General features: G+C 37.2%; 3 protein-coding genes across 3 annotated transcripts; 2 read left to right on the top strand and 1 right to left on the bottom strand.

The window, feature by feature from the left end:
- The first annotated feature begins 2,185 nt into the window (after window positions 1-2,185).
- On the top strand, window positions 2,186-8,095 carry LOC121967446 (plasma membrane ATPase-like). Its single transcript, XM_042517683.1, has 16 exons — window positions 2,186-2,396; window positions 3,351-3,470; window positions 3,607-3,843; window positions 4,010-4,771; window positions 4,863-4,985; window positions 5,068-5,172; window positions 5,268-5,412; window positions 5,505-5,669; window positions 5,756-5,994; window positions 6,083-6,115; window positions 6,194-6,275; window positions 6,360-6,520; window positions 6,664-6,837; window positions 6,944-7,126; window positions 7,213-7,394; window positions 7,724-8,095. Exons 1-16 carry the CDS (start codon window positions 2,337-2,339, stop codon window positions 7,818-7,820), a joined length of 2,868 nt encoding a protein of 955 aa, XP_042373617.1. The 5' UTR covers window positions 2,186-2,336; the 3' UTR covers window positions 7,821-8,095.
- A 498-nt stretch (window positions 8,096-8,593) lies between these two features.
- On the bottom strand, window positions 8,594-11,722 carry LOC121967447 (glutaredoxin-C8-like). The gene is made up of 4 exons (XM_042517684.1): window positions 11,507-11,722; window positions 9,663-9,736; window positions 8,908-9,006; window positions 8,594-8,821 (listed from the first exon to the last, which is right to left on the bottom strand). The coding sequence occupies exons 1-4, from the start codon at window positions 11,662-11,664 to the stop codon at window positions 8,751-8,753; spliced, it is 402 nt and encodes a 133-aa protein (XP_042373618.1). The 5' UTR covers window positions 11,665-11,722; the 3' UTR covers window positions 8,594-8,750.
- A 247-nt stretch (window positions 11,723-11,969) lies between these two features.
- Window positions 11,970-13,624, top strand: LOC121967444 (60S ribosomal protein L7-4-like). Its single transcript, XM_042517682.1, has 7 exons — window positions 11,970-12,099; window positions 12,204-12,393; window positions 12,468-12,565; window positions 12,669-12,726; window positions 12,793-12,872; window positions 12,975-13,077; window positions 13,260-13,624. Exons 2-7 carry the CDS (start codon window positions 12,214-12,216, stop codon window positions 13,473-13,475), a joined length of 735 nt encoding a protein of 244 aa, XP_042373616.1. The 5' UTR covers window positions 11,970-12,099; window positions 12,204-12,213; the 3' UTR covers window positions 13,476-13,624.
- Window positions 13,625-15,964: the final 2,340 nt, after the last annotated feature.

The raw sequence follows: 15,964 nt of genomic DNA, 5'->3' as shown, positions 1-15,964 counted from the left end.
TAAAATATTTTGTTGGTATCTGATCTTCCTTATGAAAAGGGTCGTTGTGACTTCTCTTAATTTATTTCATTTAAGAGAATGAGATTATTCTAAAGGTACCGTTAAAATAACAATTTTACTATGTGCTCCGATAAAGAAAAATAATAAGCCATAATAATATTTAACATTATCTTTTGAATAATTTAATAGAAATGTATGAAAATAAGAATGAATGGTCGATTGTTTTAGCGATAATTTCAATATTTTGTCAAAATGGAAAGGTAAAGGTAATAAATCGATTGTCTAAAGACATTAAGTTGAATATTGAATAGTATAACATTTTTGTGATTCAAAAGTGATTGATTTTGATAGTAATGGAGAAACATAGTCGATCCAAGGAATCTAAGGAAAAAAAAAGGCAATGAACAAAAAGTTTCTACGGAATCGAGGGAAAATCGACACAATGGAAATAATTTTATATAATTATGATGTTTTTTTGGGCGAAATTTAAATAGTGGTTTTGACGAATTTAACACAAAATTGGTGGTTTGAAAAGTATATAAACAAGTGTAACTAGTCAATTATATACCAAATTGCTTTTACTTTTATATTTTTATTAGTGTTATTGTTAATCACTAATACTTAGTCGCACGCCTAGTGACCACATTGCATAGGTGCAGAAGATTTTTTTTTTTTTTTTTAATAGTCCCCGTGGGTCATCCGAGATAACATGGGGTAAAAGTTATTGCAAGGAGGTCGTCGGATTGAAACTCAGTGACAACGGGGGAATAAATCCCCTATCCCTGTATCCCACCCGGTCCGTCCCATGTTAGCTCTGGTGCTGCGATTTACCTCCCTCACAATGACTGTGGGTCTGGTCGGTGGGGACCTTGGGGGCGAGGATTTCACCTTTTGCTGCAAAGAAGAATTTTTTTATAGTCGAAACTCGACGTGATCGAGCATAATCTCCCCCATATCTTGGTCATTTGTACTAATGGCTAGTAGTCATCCGTGATTTACCTCCTCCGTGTTGACCTAGGGATGGATTGGCGAGGGTGTTGGGGGCGAGCGAATCACCTTTTGTCACATAAGAATTTTTTTATATATTTTTATATTTTAATTAAAATATATATATATATTTATAAAATCATCCGAAAGAAATGCTACCTGAATTATGAAAAATTTGAAATTCACATGCAGTTGTTTGGTAAAATGCCGTTAATTTATTAATTAATTTTGGAGGAAGACGATGCGTAATGATCAGAGATCTCCCGCCATATCCGGACGAATCAACGGGCGTGATTGCACGATACGGACCTTAAAGTGCGCGTAGAAGTCGTTGATTCACCGATCTCCACATCAATTTAATTGTTTGTTTATTTTATAAATATTTAAATCACCGTTATTTTTTCTCACAGTTAATTCTCATTTGCCCCTTGAATTAGCTAGTTTCTCACTTCAGTCCCTAGATTTTCTCCTTTTCAGTTCTCATTACCAAATTGAAGTTCAGAAATAGCTTGTATATTTTGATATATAAATGAGTAAAAGTTAAAAAGGAATCCTTATTTTGATGATAAATCTATGTTAAAGTGACCTCAAAGTCGTCTGCAGCACTCATTGTTTTATAATTTTAATCAAAATTTTGATAATATAAAGTGATTGTGGTAAAGTATTTTAACTTAATTAAAATTATTTAAATATAATTATATCAATTTTAACTAAAATTAATATACGAAGATAAAGAAGTTTCGACTCTTGTTTGCCATAATTATCATTAAATGGAAAACGGAAATTTTGAACCAAATATGAGAAAAATAATAAAATTAAAGGACGAAAATATAATCCGGTCACAATCTTCTACGTTATTTTTCAATTCAACTCAACACGTGGCTCCACTTGCACTGAGGGACCAGCAAGCCCCCAACTGTTGTAGGCGGGTCGCGTTTCTGCGCGTCTCCTTGCAGACTTTTCTAAGTCTACAACAGGCCCGATCCCTCCTGACCTTCCCTGCAATTTCAAGCATAGGTGTTTGTATACGAACCGACACATCGCCATCGAAATCGATCTCAACGGTTGACACTTTTCCGCATAGGAAATGCATATGCGGGATAGAGTACCTACGTGTCGAAATAGAGTGGCCATGGAGGCCGCGAGGGTAGACTAAGTGGACTATAAAAGGGCAGCGTTTGGGATCACCTTCACTGGAGCAGCTCTTCTGCTTCTTCTTCGAGATCGAGAGAGATAGTGAAGGGGAGTGGGGATCAGGTGGGTGATGGTTGCTCCCTCATCGCTTTAGGGCTTTGGTTTCTTTCTCTTGTGATTCTCTCGGCCTAGGGATCCTTCGACTCGGAGGAAAGATGGCCGGAGACGGCAAGGAGATTAGCTTGGATGCGATCAAGAACGAAACAGTCGATCTGGTGAGTGATCGGATCTTGTATCTTCGACTTGCGCGATTATCTGTTGGCCTCCTTGGTATTGTGTTGATATGTGATCGGATCGTTAATAAATCGGAGATCCAGTTAGCTCCGCCGGGATCAATCGGCATACTGTTTTAGTTTTTGCGACAGATCTGGAGTTTTATTAGGGATTTCGTTTTTTTTTTCCCTTTCATTTTTTATGTTCAAACATGATATGAAGTTTGTCTATTCGATGTCGTATGGATCGAGATTTGTAGATTTTGTCCTCTGTTTGTTTACCCATAGCGGAGATGAGATTGAGCTGTGGGGAAATTTGTGTTTTTAAAATAAGAAATTCTTCCTCTGTTATTGGAAGAGTAGTTTTATGTACGCAGATACGAAACGGAATATTATAAGAAAAATTAAAGAGATGATTATTGTGAAGTTGATTTCTGAAGCTATTTTTCTTTCTTAAGCAACATGATGAATTAAAAAAGGTGTGAATTTTTTTTTTATATTCTTTAGCCTTTTCGTTTATTTTTTCCCAAAGCATCCCAACCGAAAAAAAGGGGGAAAAAATTGTGTCGAAAATGTATAGCTTTATTTTATTTGTCATCTCTAATTAAGTTAATGCTTCTGATCCTGCTGACGTTACTTTTTCCACGAACGGCTTGTGGTTGTTCTATACATGGAAAGCAACCTTCCTGTTTTTTGCACTGTTACACTGGTACTATTTTAGATTAGAATAAATTTCAGTTTTAGATGGTGACTTGTGATTTATAAGTATGTTTGTTTGTAAAATTTAACAGTTTAACAGTCTTTTATTTCTTTTCATCTCGAAAACACATTCTTGTGCTACCACTGCACTATGGATCTAATTGATCTCTATATATGATGACGTGCTAATAGGAGAAACTTTTTGAGTTTAATTTTAGCTAATTTTGGATAGTTAATAATGTTCTTGTGTGATCTCAGGAACGAATTCCAATCGAGGAAGTATTTGAGCAGCTGAAATGTTCGAGGGAAGGTCTTTCAGCTCAGGAAGGAGCCAATCGCCTCCAGATCTTTGGTCCCAACAAACTGGAAGAGAAAAAGGTAAAATTTTTTAATTGTAATCTACACTGATATATATATATATTTTTAAATTTCTTTTGAAAAGTATGTATATATTGTGAACTTGATTTTGTTTAATTCTCTAGCGACAAAAATAATATGAGTTTTCAATGTGCAGGAGAGCAAAATCCTCAAATTTCTTGGTTTCATGTGGAATCCCCTCTCCTGGGTAATGGAAATGGCTGCTATCATGGCCATCGCCTTGGCCAACGGTGGCGGGAAACCTCCGGACTGGCAGGACTTCGTCGGCATCGTAGCGTTGCTCGTCATCAACTCCACCATCAGCTTCATCGAAGAAAACAACGCCGGCAACGCCGCAGCAGCCCTGATGGCTGGCCTTGCACCAAAAACAAAGGTATAACTCAGTCTAAGCTTTTCAGGTTTTTTTTTTAAAAAAAACTAAAAATAAAAATTTTGAACATCGCAAATCGTGAACTGAACAGCCTTCCGAACTGTGATCGGTCTATTTCCCTCTCCATTGACAAGCTCTTTAATTTTGACGAACAATTTGCCGTCGGCAGGTGCTCAGAGATGGCCAGTGGAGCGAGCAAGAAGCAGCAATTCTGGTTCCTGGCGACATCATCAGTATTAAACTTGGTGATATTGTCCCTGCCGATGCTCGCCTTCTTGAGGGGGACCCCTTGAAGATTGACCAATCTGCTTTGACCGGAGAATCCCTCCCCGTCACCAAGAATCCCGGCGATGAGGTCTTCTCTGGCTCAACTTGCAAACAAGGTGAAATCGAGGCCGTCGTCATTGCCACTGGCGTCCACACCTTCTTCGGAAAGGCTGCCCACCTCGTCGACAGCACTAACCAAGTCGGCCATTTTCAGAAGGTCCTCACGGCCATCGGCAACTTCTGCATCTGCTCCATTGCCGTCGGAATGATCGTGGAGATAATTGTCATGTACCCAATCCAGAACAGACGATACAGAGACGGCATCGACAACCTACTGGTCCTCTTGATAGGAGGCATTCCCATTGCCATGCCCACCGTTTTGTCGGTCACCATGGCGATTGGTTCCCACAGGCTCTCCCAGCAAGGAGCCATCACGAAGAGGATGACCGCAATAGAGGAGATGGCCGGCATGGATGTCCTCTGCAGTGACAAAACCGGCACGCTCACGCTCAACAAGCTTGGCGTCGACAAGAACCTCATTGAGGTCTTTGCAAAGGGTGTAGATAAGGAACACGTCGTCTTGTTGGCCGCAAGAGCGTCGAGGACTGAGAACCAAGATGCTATTGATGCTGCCATGGTCGGAATGCTTGCTGACCCAAAGGAGGCACGTACCTCATAATTTGCTAAAATTTTACTTCCACATGCTCAGAATTATGCAGCTAGATTTCACTAATTCTTTCAACTTTGGTGTACAGGCCAGGGCAGGTATAAGGGAAGTGCATTTTCTTCCTTTTAACCCTGTCGACAAAAGAACTGCTCTTACCTACATTGATGCCGAGGGCCATTGGCATCGGGTGAGCAAAGGTGCTCCAGAGCAGGTATTTTCATCCCCTGTTTTCTTCTTTCAAATTCTCGAATAACATTTGCACTATCAGATTTTAATTCCTCCCTCGGTGTTAGATTTTGAACCTCTGCAACTGCAAGGAAGATGTGAGGCGCAGGGTTCACAGTGTAATCGACAAGTATGCCGAACGCGGGCTACGCTCACTAGCAGTTGCCAGACAGGTCTAGTTCCTCTTTCAGATGATGAAACCGAAACAGCTACTTTATTCAATCTCTCTTGTTCTCAAGACATATATATGTGTGTTTGCTTTGAACAGGAAGTACCAGAGAAATCGAAGGAGAGTCCTGGTGGCCCATGGCAATTTGTTGGCTTGCTGCCTCTATTTGATCCTCCAAGGCATGACAGTGCGGAAACCATACGCAGAGCCCTTAATCTTGGTGTTAATGTGAAGATGATTACTGGTCCTGTATTCTTTTTTCTCCCTATATAATTTTTCTTGCTTTTGTAGACTGAATTATCTCCTTATTTTTCTAAACTAGCTATGCCCTCGCAGGTGATCAACTTGCTATAGCGAAGGAAACTGGTCGCAGGCTTGGAATGGGAACCAATATGTATCCTTCCTCTTCACTGCTAGGCCAGAATAAGGATGCATCAATAGCTGCACTTCCGGTGGATGAACTGATAGAGAAGGCTGATGGGTTCGCAGGAGTTTTTCCAGGTGGGCTTCAATTGATCCCCATCTCCTTATGCTTATACATATAGTCACTATGGAGCAAGATACTGATTTTTTTTCTCCCTTCTTAGAACACAAGTACGAAATTGTGAAGAAGTTGCAAGAAAAGAAACATATTTGCGGAATGACTGGAGATGGAGTTAACGATGCGCCTGCACTGAAGAAGGCTGATATTGGAATTGCGGTCGCGGATGCTACAGATGCCGCTAGGAGTGCTTCAGACATCGTCCTCACTGAGCCAGGGCTAAGTGTCATCATCAGTGCCGTGCTTACAAGTCGAGCTATTTTTCAGAGAATGAAGAACTACACGGTAGCTAAACAATCAGTAACATTCTATTTCAGTTCTTATTTTGATTGCTATATCATCAGCTTAACTTTCTGATCATATTAAACTGTAGATATATGCTGTCTCCATAACCATTCGTATTGTGGTAAGCCATTTGCTGAAACTATGCCTGAACCTATCCATGTGTGTTTCATTGTTTCTCATCCCTTTCCTAATCCTGCAGCTCGGATTTATGCTTATTGCACTGATATGGAAATTCGACTTCTCACCTTTCATGGTTTTGATTATTGCCATTCTAAATGATGGTTAGTGTAAATAATCCTTTGTTTGAGTCGGCTTTCAATGAATGTTATAGTCATTTTTTTCCTATTGCATTTTTGTAATTATAGGTACTATAATGACGATCTCCAAGGACAGAGTAAAGCCATCTCCGATGCCCGACAGTTGGAAGTTGCAAGAGATTTTTGCTGCTGGAATTGTGCTCGGTGGTTACCTAGCCGTGATGACTGTTATTTTCTTCTGGGCCATGAAAGAAACAGACTTCTTCTCAGTAAGATCAAGACATTGCTATCTGATATTTTGTTTCTAGTTACATGTATCATTTCGATCGACACAAAAATTGAGATATTGAGTTTCAATCAACTAAAGACTATTATATTGGATGCAGTTGTGAATTCTGATGATATGTTTCAGGAAAAATTTAATGTCAGATCTTTGAGGGATAGCAACGCCGAGATGATGTCTGCTTTATACCTTCAAGTCAGCATCGTTAGCCAGGCACTTATTTTTGTTACTCGATCACGCAGCTGGTGTTTTGTCGAACGCCCTGGTCTTCTCCTAGTCAGTGCCTTCTTAATTGCTCAGCTTGTAAGTTCTTCCCCCTTGTGCAAACTTTTATCCTTTCTTCACCTTTAGCTTGTGATATCTTGACCTCTTCCATAACGTTTATAAGAAAAACTTTGGTCTTTGATAGATTGCAACTCTCATTGCTGTTTATGCAAACTGGGGCTTTGCCCGAATAGAAGGCATAGGGTGGGGATGGGCTGGTGTTATTTGGCTGTACAGTATGGTTTTCTTCTTCCCCCTCGACTTGTTCAAATTTGCCATCCGATACATTCTCAGTGGAAAGGCTTGGGACAACCTACTCGAGAATAAGGTAGAACTACCAATCCTCAGCTTAGCAGATCCCATGATCTAATTCATCTCATTAATCTTGTTTTTTTTTTACTAATCTGAATGCAGACGGCCTTCACTACAAAGAAGGATTATGGAAGGGAAGAAAGGGAAGCTCAATGGGCAATGGCACAAAGAACCCTACATGGACTTCAGCCTCCTGAAAGTAGCAATCTGTTCACTGAGAAAAGCAGTTACAGAGAGCTTTCTGAGATCGCTGAGCAAGCCAAAAGGCGAGCAGAAATTGCAAGGTATTTGCATTCTCTGAGAATTATTTATATACTGAAAACATGTAAAGTCTACAATTGAATTGATAAATATTCAGGCCTATCATCCTAAATTTTATGTTTATCATCTGCGAGCTGTTACACCTATAGCTGCTCTGACATATTCAGATGACAAACAATTGAATGAATCCTTTCCCGAAATCCTACATGACATGAACTTCGTGCATTGGACTGCCCTTTTTTTATTCAAATTGAAATAAATATGATGAAAATGAATGCAAATGTTTAGGCTCATTGTAGATACAACAAAAGAATTGAAATGTTGAAGCATCTAAAGTTATAATCTTTTGCAGGCTTCGCGAGCTGAATACTCTCAAAGGACATGTCGAATCGGTGTTCAAGCTCAAAGGACTAGACATTGACAACATCCAGCAACATTACACAGTTTAGTGTGATGGACCTTGCTGAACTAAACAATACACCATGAACTGGCAGCAGCAGGCAACCTAGGTGCAACAAGGAAGAAGCCTTTAGTGTTCAGTTTTTTTTTTTTTCAGTTAGTGTTGTGTCTTCGAAGCCTGCATAATGCCATGATCATCAACTCTACTTGTTTTTTTTTAACAAATCCATTCCATCTCATGAGAGCCAGGGAAATGGCCTTAATTAGGTGGAAAAGATACATATATAGATCGAATAATACCAATGCTGGCTTCTTCAGTATTTCATCTACTTCTCCATTTATTTCATGGTTGTATATGGCTAGGGTGGCGTTTGATTAAATGATGGAAATGACTATGAGTATGATAGTAAGGTGTAATGAGAATGGGAATGTAAATGAAACTCATCTAGTTATATGGATTTGGTTGATTCCCATAAATCTAGAAATCATTTCCAAATTATCATTCCCAAACTCATAATCCAAACACCATCTTTTACTATCATTTCATTCCCTCATTCCCAAACCCATCAACCAAACACCTCCTAGGTTTTTGATATGGCTGATAATTCAAGTCCTTGCTTTTGAGTGCAATGATGATAATTAATAACTAGGGTTCCAATTAGGTTTTCCTAACCAAATTCGAAACATGCAATGCCAATTTAACTTCTCACCTGATCCATCATTCATCAGTCCTAGATGGCTGAACATCTTTGCCAACTTTTCTGCGATGATAATCATTCAAAATACTGTCTCAGCATATCCAATTTTACCATCAAGATCCAAGTTTCAGATGAAACAAGCACAAAATGGCGTAATGCTTCAATTAATTTTTGTTTAGGGTGAAGTAGATAACGAAGGATTCCACATCTTGCAATATATTAGGTAGTCTTATAGTACCACTACCACACCAAACTTAAGTAAAGGTGTTCAGTATGAATCATTCAAGGAACACCTTTTGAGTTGATACCAAGAAGAGTTAGAAGCCTCCCGTTTTCATATGCTTCTATGGTATCTGTAATGCATGTAAACCGAGATTAATAAGATTAATTTTGATAATTTTCTGGAAAGAAGAAGAATGCAAATGTTGGTTGCTGGTACCATCACATCCACCCAAATGTTCTCCATGAATAAACACTTGAGGGACTGTATTCCTCCCTACTAGCTGAGACAATGCATCTTGAATGTCTGGTCCGTCATCTACATCAAAATAAAGGAAAAGAACAAATTGATAAACAACTCAATGCTGGTAAAAATAAGTCATGAATATCGTCAAGGCCTCCCCAATTACGAGTTGTGCATCTTCAGTTTGAGTGTAGATTTCATAGATGTATTCACTAGCTAGGTTGCATTAAGCAAGATGAAGCATAATGCTATATTGGATGCAATTAAAGCATATTAATATCTTTATAGACTATTCATACGCACTATTTACTTCTTTTATATTTATTAATATATTGACAAAGGCTGTAACACCACAAAAATATTGAGCATTTGAACAGCAAGAATTATAGAGATAATAACAAAAGTCATGGGACGCAACAAGAATATAGTGGAGTTACATAAAGCAATACATACTTCTAGAAATTTGTCATATAAATCGATTGTTATGAAAGTTTGGCATAGAAGTTGAATGTTGGTGAGTTATTACCCATTTTGTATGCATCATTTGATTGACACAAAATAACTCCACTTGAGCATGAAACACTCAAACAAATTGCCTAGCCCAACTAGAGAATAGATGATAAAAGCATTCCTTTTTTTCATGATTTTGTTGTTTCGGGAATCTATAATAGGAACTCTAACACTCAGTGAACAGTTCGATTTGCAAGGAAGAACTATTGCAGCTAACAAACCTCTATCATCCAGCTCCAAAACATGCGGTTCTTGTTTCAGTTCTTTAAAAACATCTTTTGCAGTCCCACAATATCTGCCAATCAGTGACATTTATAAGGATTTTTCTAATGCATGTAGTACGAAATAAGTTTTCTATGTACAATAAGAATCAATCAGTGTTTCATTTAGAAACACATTAGTAGACCGACACATATATATTTAACATTGCCGATGCGCATATAGTGGACCAAGTGTCTATGCTTCATGGAGTAAATAAAAGCATTTGACATAATTAACTCTTAGTTAAACTCGCACATACAAATTCATCATTGCCATTGCACATATAGTAGACAAAGTTGTGTATGTACACGAAAAATCAATGGAGTGCCTCCTGGAGCAAAGAAAATCATTAGTAAATGGGTCAATTGAGTCTAAATCAAACTGACCCATACAAGTTCATTCTGCCAACAAAGAGTGATTGATGGAGTAAAGAAAACCATTCATAGACGGCACAATTGACTCTTGGTTAAACTTATGCATAAATTGAGCACTGTCAATCTACATATGGTAGAGAACTGTGGCCTATTCATATGAAAAAATTTATCGAGTTAATGTAATAGAAGACCATTTTGGAAATGGTACTATTAACTTTAATTAACTAGAACACATAAATTGGCCACTTGTCTATCCATATGAAAAAATTTATCAAGTGCTCATGTAGTGAGGAAACCCATTCGTAATGGCACAATTGACTCTAAGTTAACTAGAAAACAAAAACTGACCATTGTCGATCCACATATAGTAGAAAATGATTGCCATGTATGTAAAAAAAAATCTATCAAGAGCTTCATACAGAAAACCATTCATATGATTCTTAGTTAACTAGAAAACACAAATTGACCACTATTGATCCATATATAGTAAAAAATTATGGTCTACATATATAAAATAAATCTACCAAGCACTTCATGTGGTAAAGAAAATTATTTGTAAATGGCACAATTGACTCTTTGTTAACTAGAACACATAAATTGATCACTGTCGATCCACATCCAATAGAAAAATATTGTTCATGAATATGAACAAATCTATCAAGTGCTTCATGTAGTAAAGAAAATAATTTGTAAATGGCACAGTTGACTCTTACTTAACTGGAACACACAAGTTGATCACTGCCGATCAACATATAATAGAAACATGTTGTCTATGTATATGAAAAAAATCTATCGGGCTCGTCGTGCAATAAAGAAAACCATTCGTAAATGGCATAATTGACTCTTAGTTAACTAGAACACAAAATTTGACTAGTGTCAATCCACATATTGTAGAAAAAGGTTTTCCATGTGTATGAAAAATCTATCTAATGATTAACTACAAACTTTTGAAACTGGATGAGAAATCTAAACAAAAACAGTGTGATATAAGAAAGAATCAATAGTTCATCACAAGGCACATTATCAAATAGCTTCCAACCAAGTTCCAGGAGAAAAACGAGCAATTTGGTAAAACCCACCTCTGAATCAGATTGCAAACAAGTACTAGAAGAACTCCTACGATCATGAACATGGTTCTAAGCTAAAACTTCTAAAGAAAGTGACAGAACCGTAAAAAACTCTTCTTTTTTCCGGAGAATTCACCAACACAGATTCGCAGGAAAAACAGAAAAAAGTGAAGAAAATCCAGATTTAAACCCGCAGGAACAAACACAACAAGATCACAATTTCTCGCGATCAATAAGCAGATCAATATCAAAAAGGTTCAATACGTCAACACTACGAAGAAGTAATCTCATTAGATCCTTACGAAGAATCCAACACAAAGGGAAATGAGAGGACGAAGGGAGAGAAAGAGAGATCTGTGTTACGGGCAATAGGTCTTGGAAAAGATGACGATGTCGTGGGAGGAAACGGTTTGCTTCACCAAATCGGAGGCGGAGTAGTAGGAGGAGGCGCGGGGAGGTAACCACCTCGAGCACAACAGCCGCGGCCGCCACAGACAGTAGACTCCGGCCACCACCGCCATCAACCCGGTCAAGCTCGATCGGCCCGCGAATGAGGGCGCGCTGAAGGGGAAAATGAGGAGGAGGCGAGCGTGGAACGTCGGATGAAGCGATCAGTGGAATCGGACGGCTTAAATCGACTCAACGGATCATGTTCCTTCCATTTATGGTTGGCCCACTCTACCCCGACCAAGGCCCAAGAGGCCGTTACAGTTTAAGGCCTAACAAGCCCATACAGTCTAAGGCCTAACAAGCCCATACAGTGACATTGTTCGAACTAATCTAATGGTTCATATTAACCTGTAAAAGCTCTCCTCCACCTTCGGCCGTCGGATGGGTCCATGGCGCCTCCGCAAACCCTAGAACCGAACCAAAAAGTTCCCTATAAAGGGCCTCGATGGCCGGCTTCAACGCCGCTTCTCAGCCTCATAGCCTTCGTAACCGGAGAGATCGCAAAGGTAAGCCTCCCTTTTTCCGGTGTCTGTTTTTCCAGCGATCTCAATTCACTGTTAAAATTTGTTAAAATTTCGGTGTTGATTGTTACGACGTGTGGTTTCGCCAGAGCGAGGAGGATGTCGACGGAGGAGGCGAAAAAGGTGATCCCGGAGTCGGTTTTGAAGAAAAGAAAGAGGGAGGAGCAGTGGGCGCTCGCCAAGAAGCAGGAGCTTGTCGCGAAGAAGAAGAAGTCTCGGGAGAATCGGAAGTTGATCTCTGCTAGAGCTCAGCAGTACTCCAAGGAATATGAAACCCAGGTAATTGATGTGTGCTATTCTCTATCTTTGATGTTAAGATAAGATTCTTATCTCAATTTTTCTTTGTTCGGTAGGAGAAGGACCTGATCCGCTTGAAGAGAGAAGCCAGGTTGAAGGGAGGGTTTTACGTCAGCCCTGAGCCGAAGCTTCTGTTCATCATTCGCATTCGAGGGTACGCCATTTCGTAGTCTGAGCATTTTTTGTTCAATAAGATGCATTACGCTGGAATTTAAGAGTTAACATATCAATTATCTGCTTTCAATTGATTTAAAAAGTATAAATGCGATGCACCCAAAGACCCGAAAGATCTTGCAGCTTCTTCGTCTGAGACAGGTACGTTCATGATAAAACATGATCTCAGAGTTGATTGGAAGTTGATGTGATTATAAACTCTTGTAGATATTCAATGGTGTGTTTTTGAAAGTCAACAAGGCTACAATCAACATGTTGCGAAGAGTTGAGCCTTATGTGACCTATGGGTATGGAATATTCTTTTTCTTCTCGATTTTTGAAGCTATTCTCTTATATATTGTAGTTCTGAATGTGCAATTGTCGTGTTGAGTTGTATTTTAATGGTTTAGGTATCCCAATTTGAAGAGTGTGAGGGAGTTGATCTACAAGAGAGGGTATGGGAAGCTGAACAAGCAGAGAATTCCTTTTACTGACAATTCAGTGATTGAGCAGGTATGCCATCTGATAATATGATAATCTAAGATTGTTTCATGTTGTGACTTAATTTCTTATTTCTAGTTAATGTAACAACTACAAGTGATTTAAGAGATCTAAGTATTACTAGTGTTATAGTCTCCCATAGCATCCAAACAATGGACAGATGTCGATAATGATGGAGATTACTTTGCTCGTAGGGCTTGGGAAAATGTAACATCTTATGCATTGAAGATCTTGTCCACGAGATCATGACTGTCGGACCGCACTTCAGGCAGGCCAACAACTTTCTGTGGCCTTTCAAGTTGAAGGCACCCTTGGGTGGCCTGAAGAAGAAGAGGAACCACTATGTTGAAGGAGGCGATGCAGGAAACCGTGAAGATTACATCAATGAACTCATCAGAAGGATGAACTAAATCTTCCGTGTCATTTAGATCTTTTTCAGTTACATCAGGAAGGGTTTGTTCTACTTGTTATTTTGAATTTTGTGTCGGTGACATTGTTACCTTAAAACTCTGGATGGATTTACAATCGCATTATTTATGATTTATGCTACTTTGAAATATTTGATACTGAGGTGCTTGTTGTGCTAAATTGGTGATCTGGAGGTAGGATCCATGCTCTCGCTGAGCTTGTGTGTTCATTGAACTATCAAATTTTGCCATGATTGGTTGCCTTTTGATTTCAAGTGGAGTCTTCCTCTTGGCTGGCTTGTGTCTTCTTGAGGTTGGATTCTTACCCTGTCTAACCCTCGTTCCTATTGAACTGTTGAATTTTGCCGTGGTTAGTGCCAGAGTTTTTTTGTTATTAAGTGGAGATGGATGTTTCAGTAATGGTTGAAATTCTGCTAGAATTATTAGAAAATGTGTATAAAAGTGATAAACCTTATACTTCAAGTTTACATCTCAAGGAGACATCAAGCTTCATTGTGATTGCCATCTTTATGCCGAGCTACAATCCTAGAAAGTAGGAACGTGTAGGTTAACTATCTGACCATGCATCCAAATGAAATCTTTGGATTATGAAAGTACATTTTCGTCTAGAACATTTGGCGAGGAGAATTATACTATCTAACGTGTTGTTTTTAATCCATTGTGTGTTTCTCTTATTCATTTCATTAAATTTGGATGAAAAAAAAAGTTGCTCCAAATACAATACACAGAATCCTCTATGGACTCCCAATCAGCTGCTGTTCATCGGAGTAATCGATAGGAGAGTGTTCGGTTTGCCGTTTGCTCGATTCAAATATCGTGTAATCATAGCTAATTCTAAGACTGTTTACCCTCAATTGGGTGGGGGGAACAGTGAGGAGTGGATCCATCCATCATTTTCAGAGTGTCCTTATCATGTTGCAAAAAAAAAAAAAAAAAAGCAAAAAAAAGAAGTTGAAGCCCGTCTCAAACATATTTGAAGAGAGTAAATCACCGGAGTTAATAGAGCGATCTTCTAGGTGAGAGGACCCAATACAGAATAAATCCCACCGTTTGAATCTGAAATCTATTATGATAACTCCTTGATGGAGTTGTTAAGAATGATAAGAAAAAATGACAAAGTTATAATTATGATATTATGTCATTATTCTTTAATTCAATCTTTCTGATAAATTAGAAAGAGATCAATTCAATTTTCTTAAGTTAATTGTTTATTAAAAAAATACATCTAAAATAAAGAGACTGTTAGATCATCTCCAATCGATGATATCTTTTTATATTATTTTGATGTAAACAGGTTAATAGGTCTTTTTTAATGAAGACCCTAAAATTTAAATCAAAATGGTGCAAGTGAACAGTGCAGCACCATCTTGGTGTTCCACTGTTCACTTGCACAAAAATGGTGCAAGTACGATTTATTTTAAATATAATATATTATAATATTAAATTTATATTTAAAATACTTTTAAATAGTATACTTTTAAATAGTATAAATTAATATTATTTAATTTAATTGAATTTATTATGTAAATTTTATATATTATAAATTTATATTAATTATTAACTTAAATAAGTAATATTTAAAATATTTGTTATATTACTCATATTATAAATATATTAAAATTTATAATATTGGTAATTTATTTAAATATTAGTATGTTTATTAAATTATTTCTAACAAAATTACAAAAATACTAATTTTTAATTTCTTGTAAGTTAAAACATAATATCATAAAAATTAGTTATTATGTACAATAAAATTATTAATTTTAATAGTAATTTTTATCGTAATAAAAAGATTTAACAAATTAATATGTATATTGAATAATAAATTATAAGATGGAAAAATACAATATTTTAAATAATATTACTTTTAATGTAAGAAATGATGTGTATTGGTTGGAGTTGGAAAAAATTTTGATACTCAAACGATACCAAATTTATGTTGAAAATACATCAAAATAGATTTGAGAGTTGGAGATGGTCTTAATGTACCATTGCCAAAGGTCACTCCTTCACTTCTATCCATACTATTGATCCGCACTATCTTCACTCTGTTTTGTCATTTACAAAGTTCTCGTTGTATTTGAGACTACTTATCGCTCGAGACCTTTATAAAATCAGAAAAAAGAAAAAATGGAAACGAAAACTTAGTCATAGTTTAGCAATAAATATTTAATCATTTTTTAAAATTGTATAGAATGATGAAATGTAACCCTTTTATCCCTAATTACCAAAATAAGCATTAAAAAATAAAATTCATTACTTTTCAGATACTCTAATTAACATCAAAGTGCCCTCAATTTTTATCAAACATGTTATTTTTTTTAATAAATAAATACTTTAGGTGGCAATTTGAAAAGGTTAGACATAGTTAAAATGTTAGTTCGGTTTAATTTTGAGACAAGAATGAGAAAATATACACATTTTGAATATTCAGAATAATATATAAATTATTTATCTTTATGCTATTT

The sequence above is a fragment of the Zingiber officinale genome, chromosome 3B (genome assembly GCF_018446385.1).
Source record: "Zingiber officinale cultivar Zhangliang chromosome 3B, Zo_v1.1, whole genome shotgun sequence".
Classification (NCBI taxonomy): domain Eukaryota; kingdom Viridiplantae; phylum Streptophyta; class Magnoliopsida; order Zingiberales; family Zingiberaceae; genus Zingiber; species Zingiber officinale.
This window is presented reverse-complemented; position numbering and strand designations above follow the sequence as displayed.

Excerpts from the sequence above, each read along its gene's own strand:
- LOC121967446 (XM_042517683.1), top strand. The coding sequence starts at position 2,337 with ATGGCCGGAGACGGCAAGGAGATTAGCTTGGATGCGATCAAGAACGAA. Across the intron at positions 5,173-5,267 it reads CACTAGCAGTTGCCAGACAG|GAAGTACCAGAGAAATCGAA; the intron begins GTCTAGTTCCTC and ends TGCTTTGAACAG. Across the intron at positions 5,670-5,755 it reads GTTCGCAGGAGTTTTTCCAG|AACACAAGTACGAAATTGTG; the intron begins GTGGGCTTCAAT and ends CTCCCTTCTTAG.
- LOC121967447 (XM_042517684.1), bottom strand. The coding sequence starts at position 11,664 with ATGGCGGTGGTGGCCGGAGTCTACTGTCTGTGGCGGCCGCGGCTGTTG. Across the intron at positions 9,737-11,506 it reads TTTTCCAAGACCTATTGCCC|ATATTGTGGGACTGCAAAAG; the intron begins GTAACACAGATC and ends ACTGATTGGCAG. Across the intron at positions 9,007-9,662 it reads TTTGGAGCTGGATGATAGAG|ATGACGGACCAGACATTCAA; the intron begins GTTTGTTAGCTG and ends ATTTTGATGTAG.
- LOC121967444 (XM_042517682.1), top strand. The coding sequence starts at position 12,214 with ATGTCGACGGAGGAGGCGAAAAAGGTGATCCCGGAGTCGGTTTTGAAG. Across the intron at positions 12,566-12,668 it reads TTCATCATTCGCATTCGAGG|TATAAATGCGATGCACCCAA; the intron begins GTACGCCATTTC and ends TGATTTAAAAAG. Across the intron at positions 12,873-12,974 it reads GAGCCTTATGTGACCTATGG|GTATCCCAATTTGAAGAGTG; the intron begins GTATGGAATATT and ends TTAATGGTTTAG.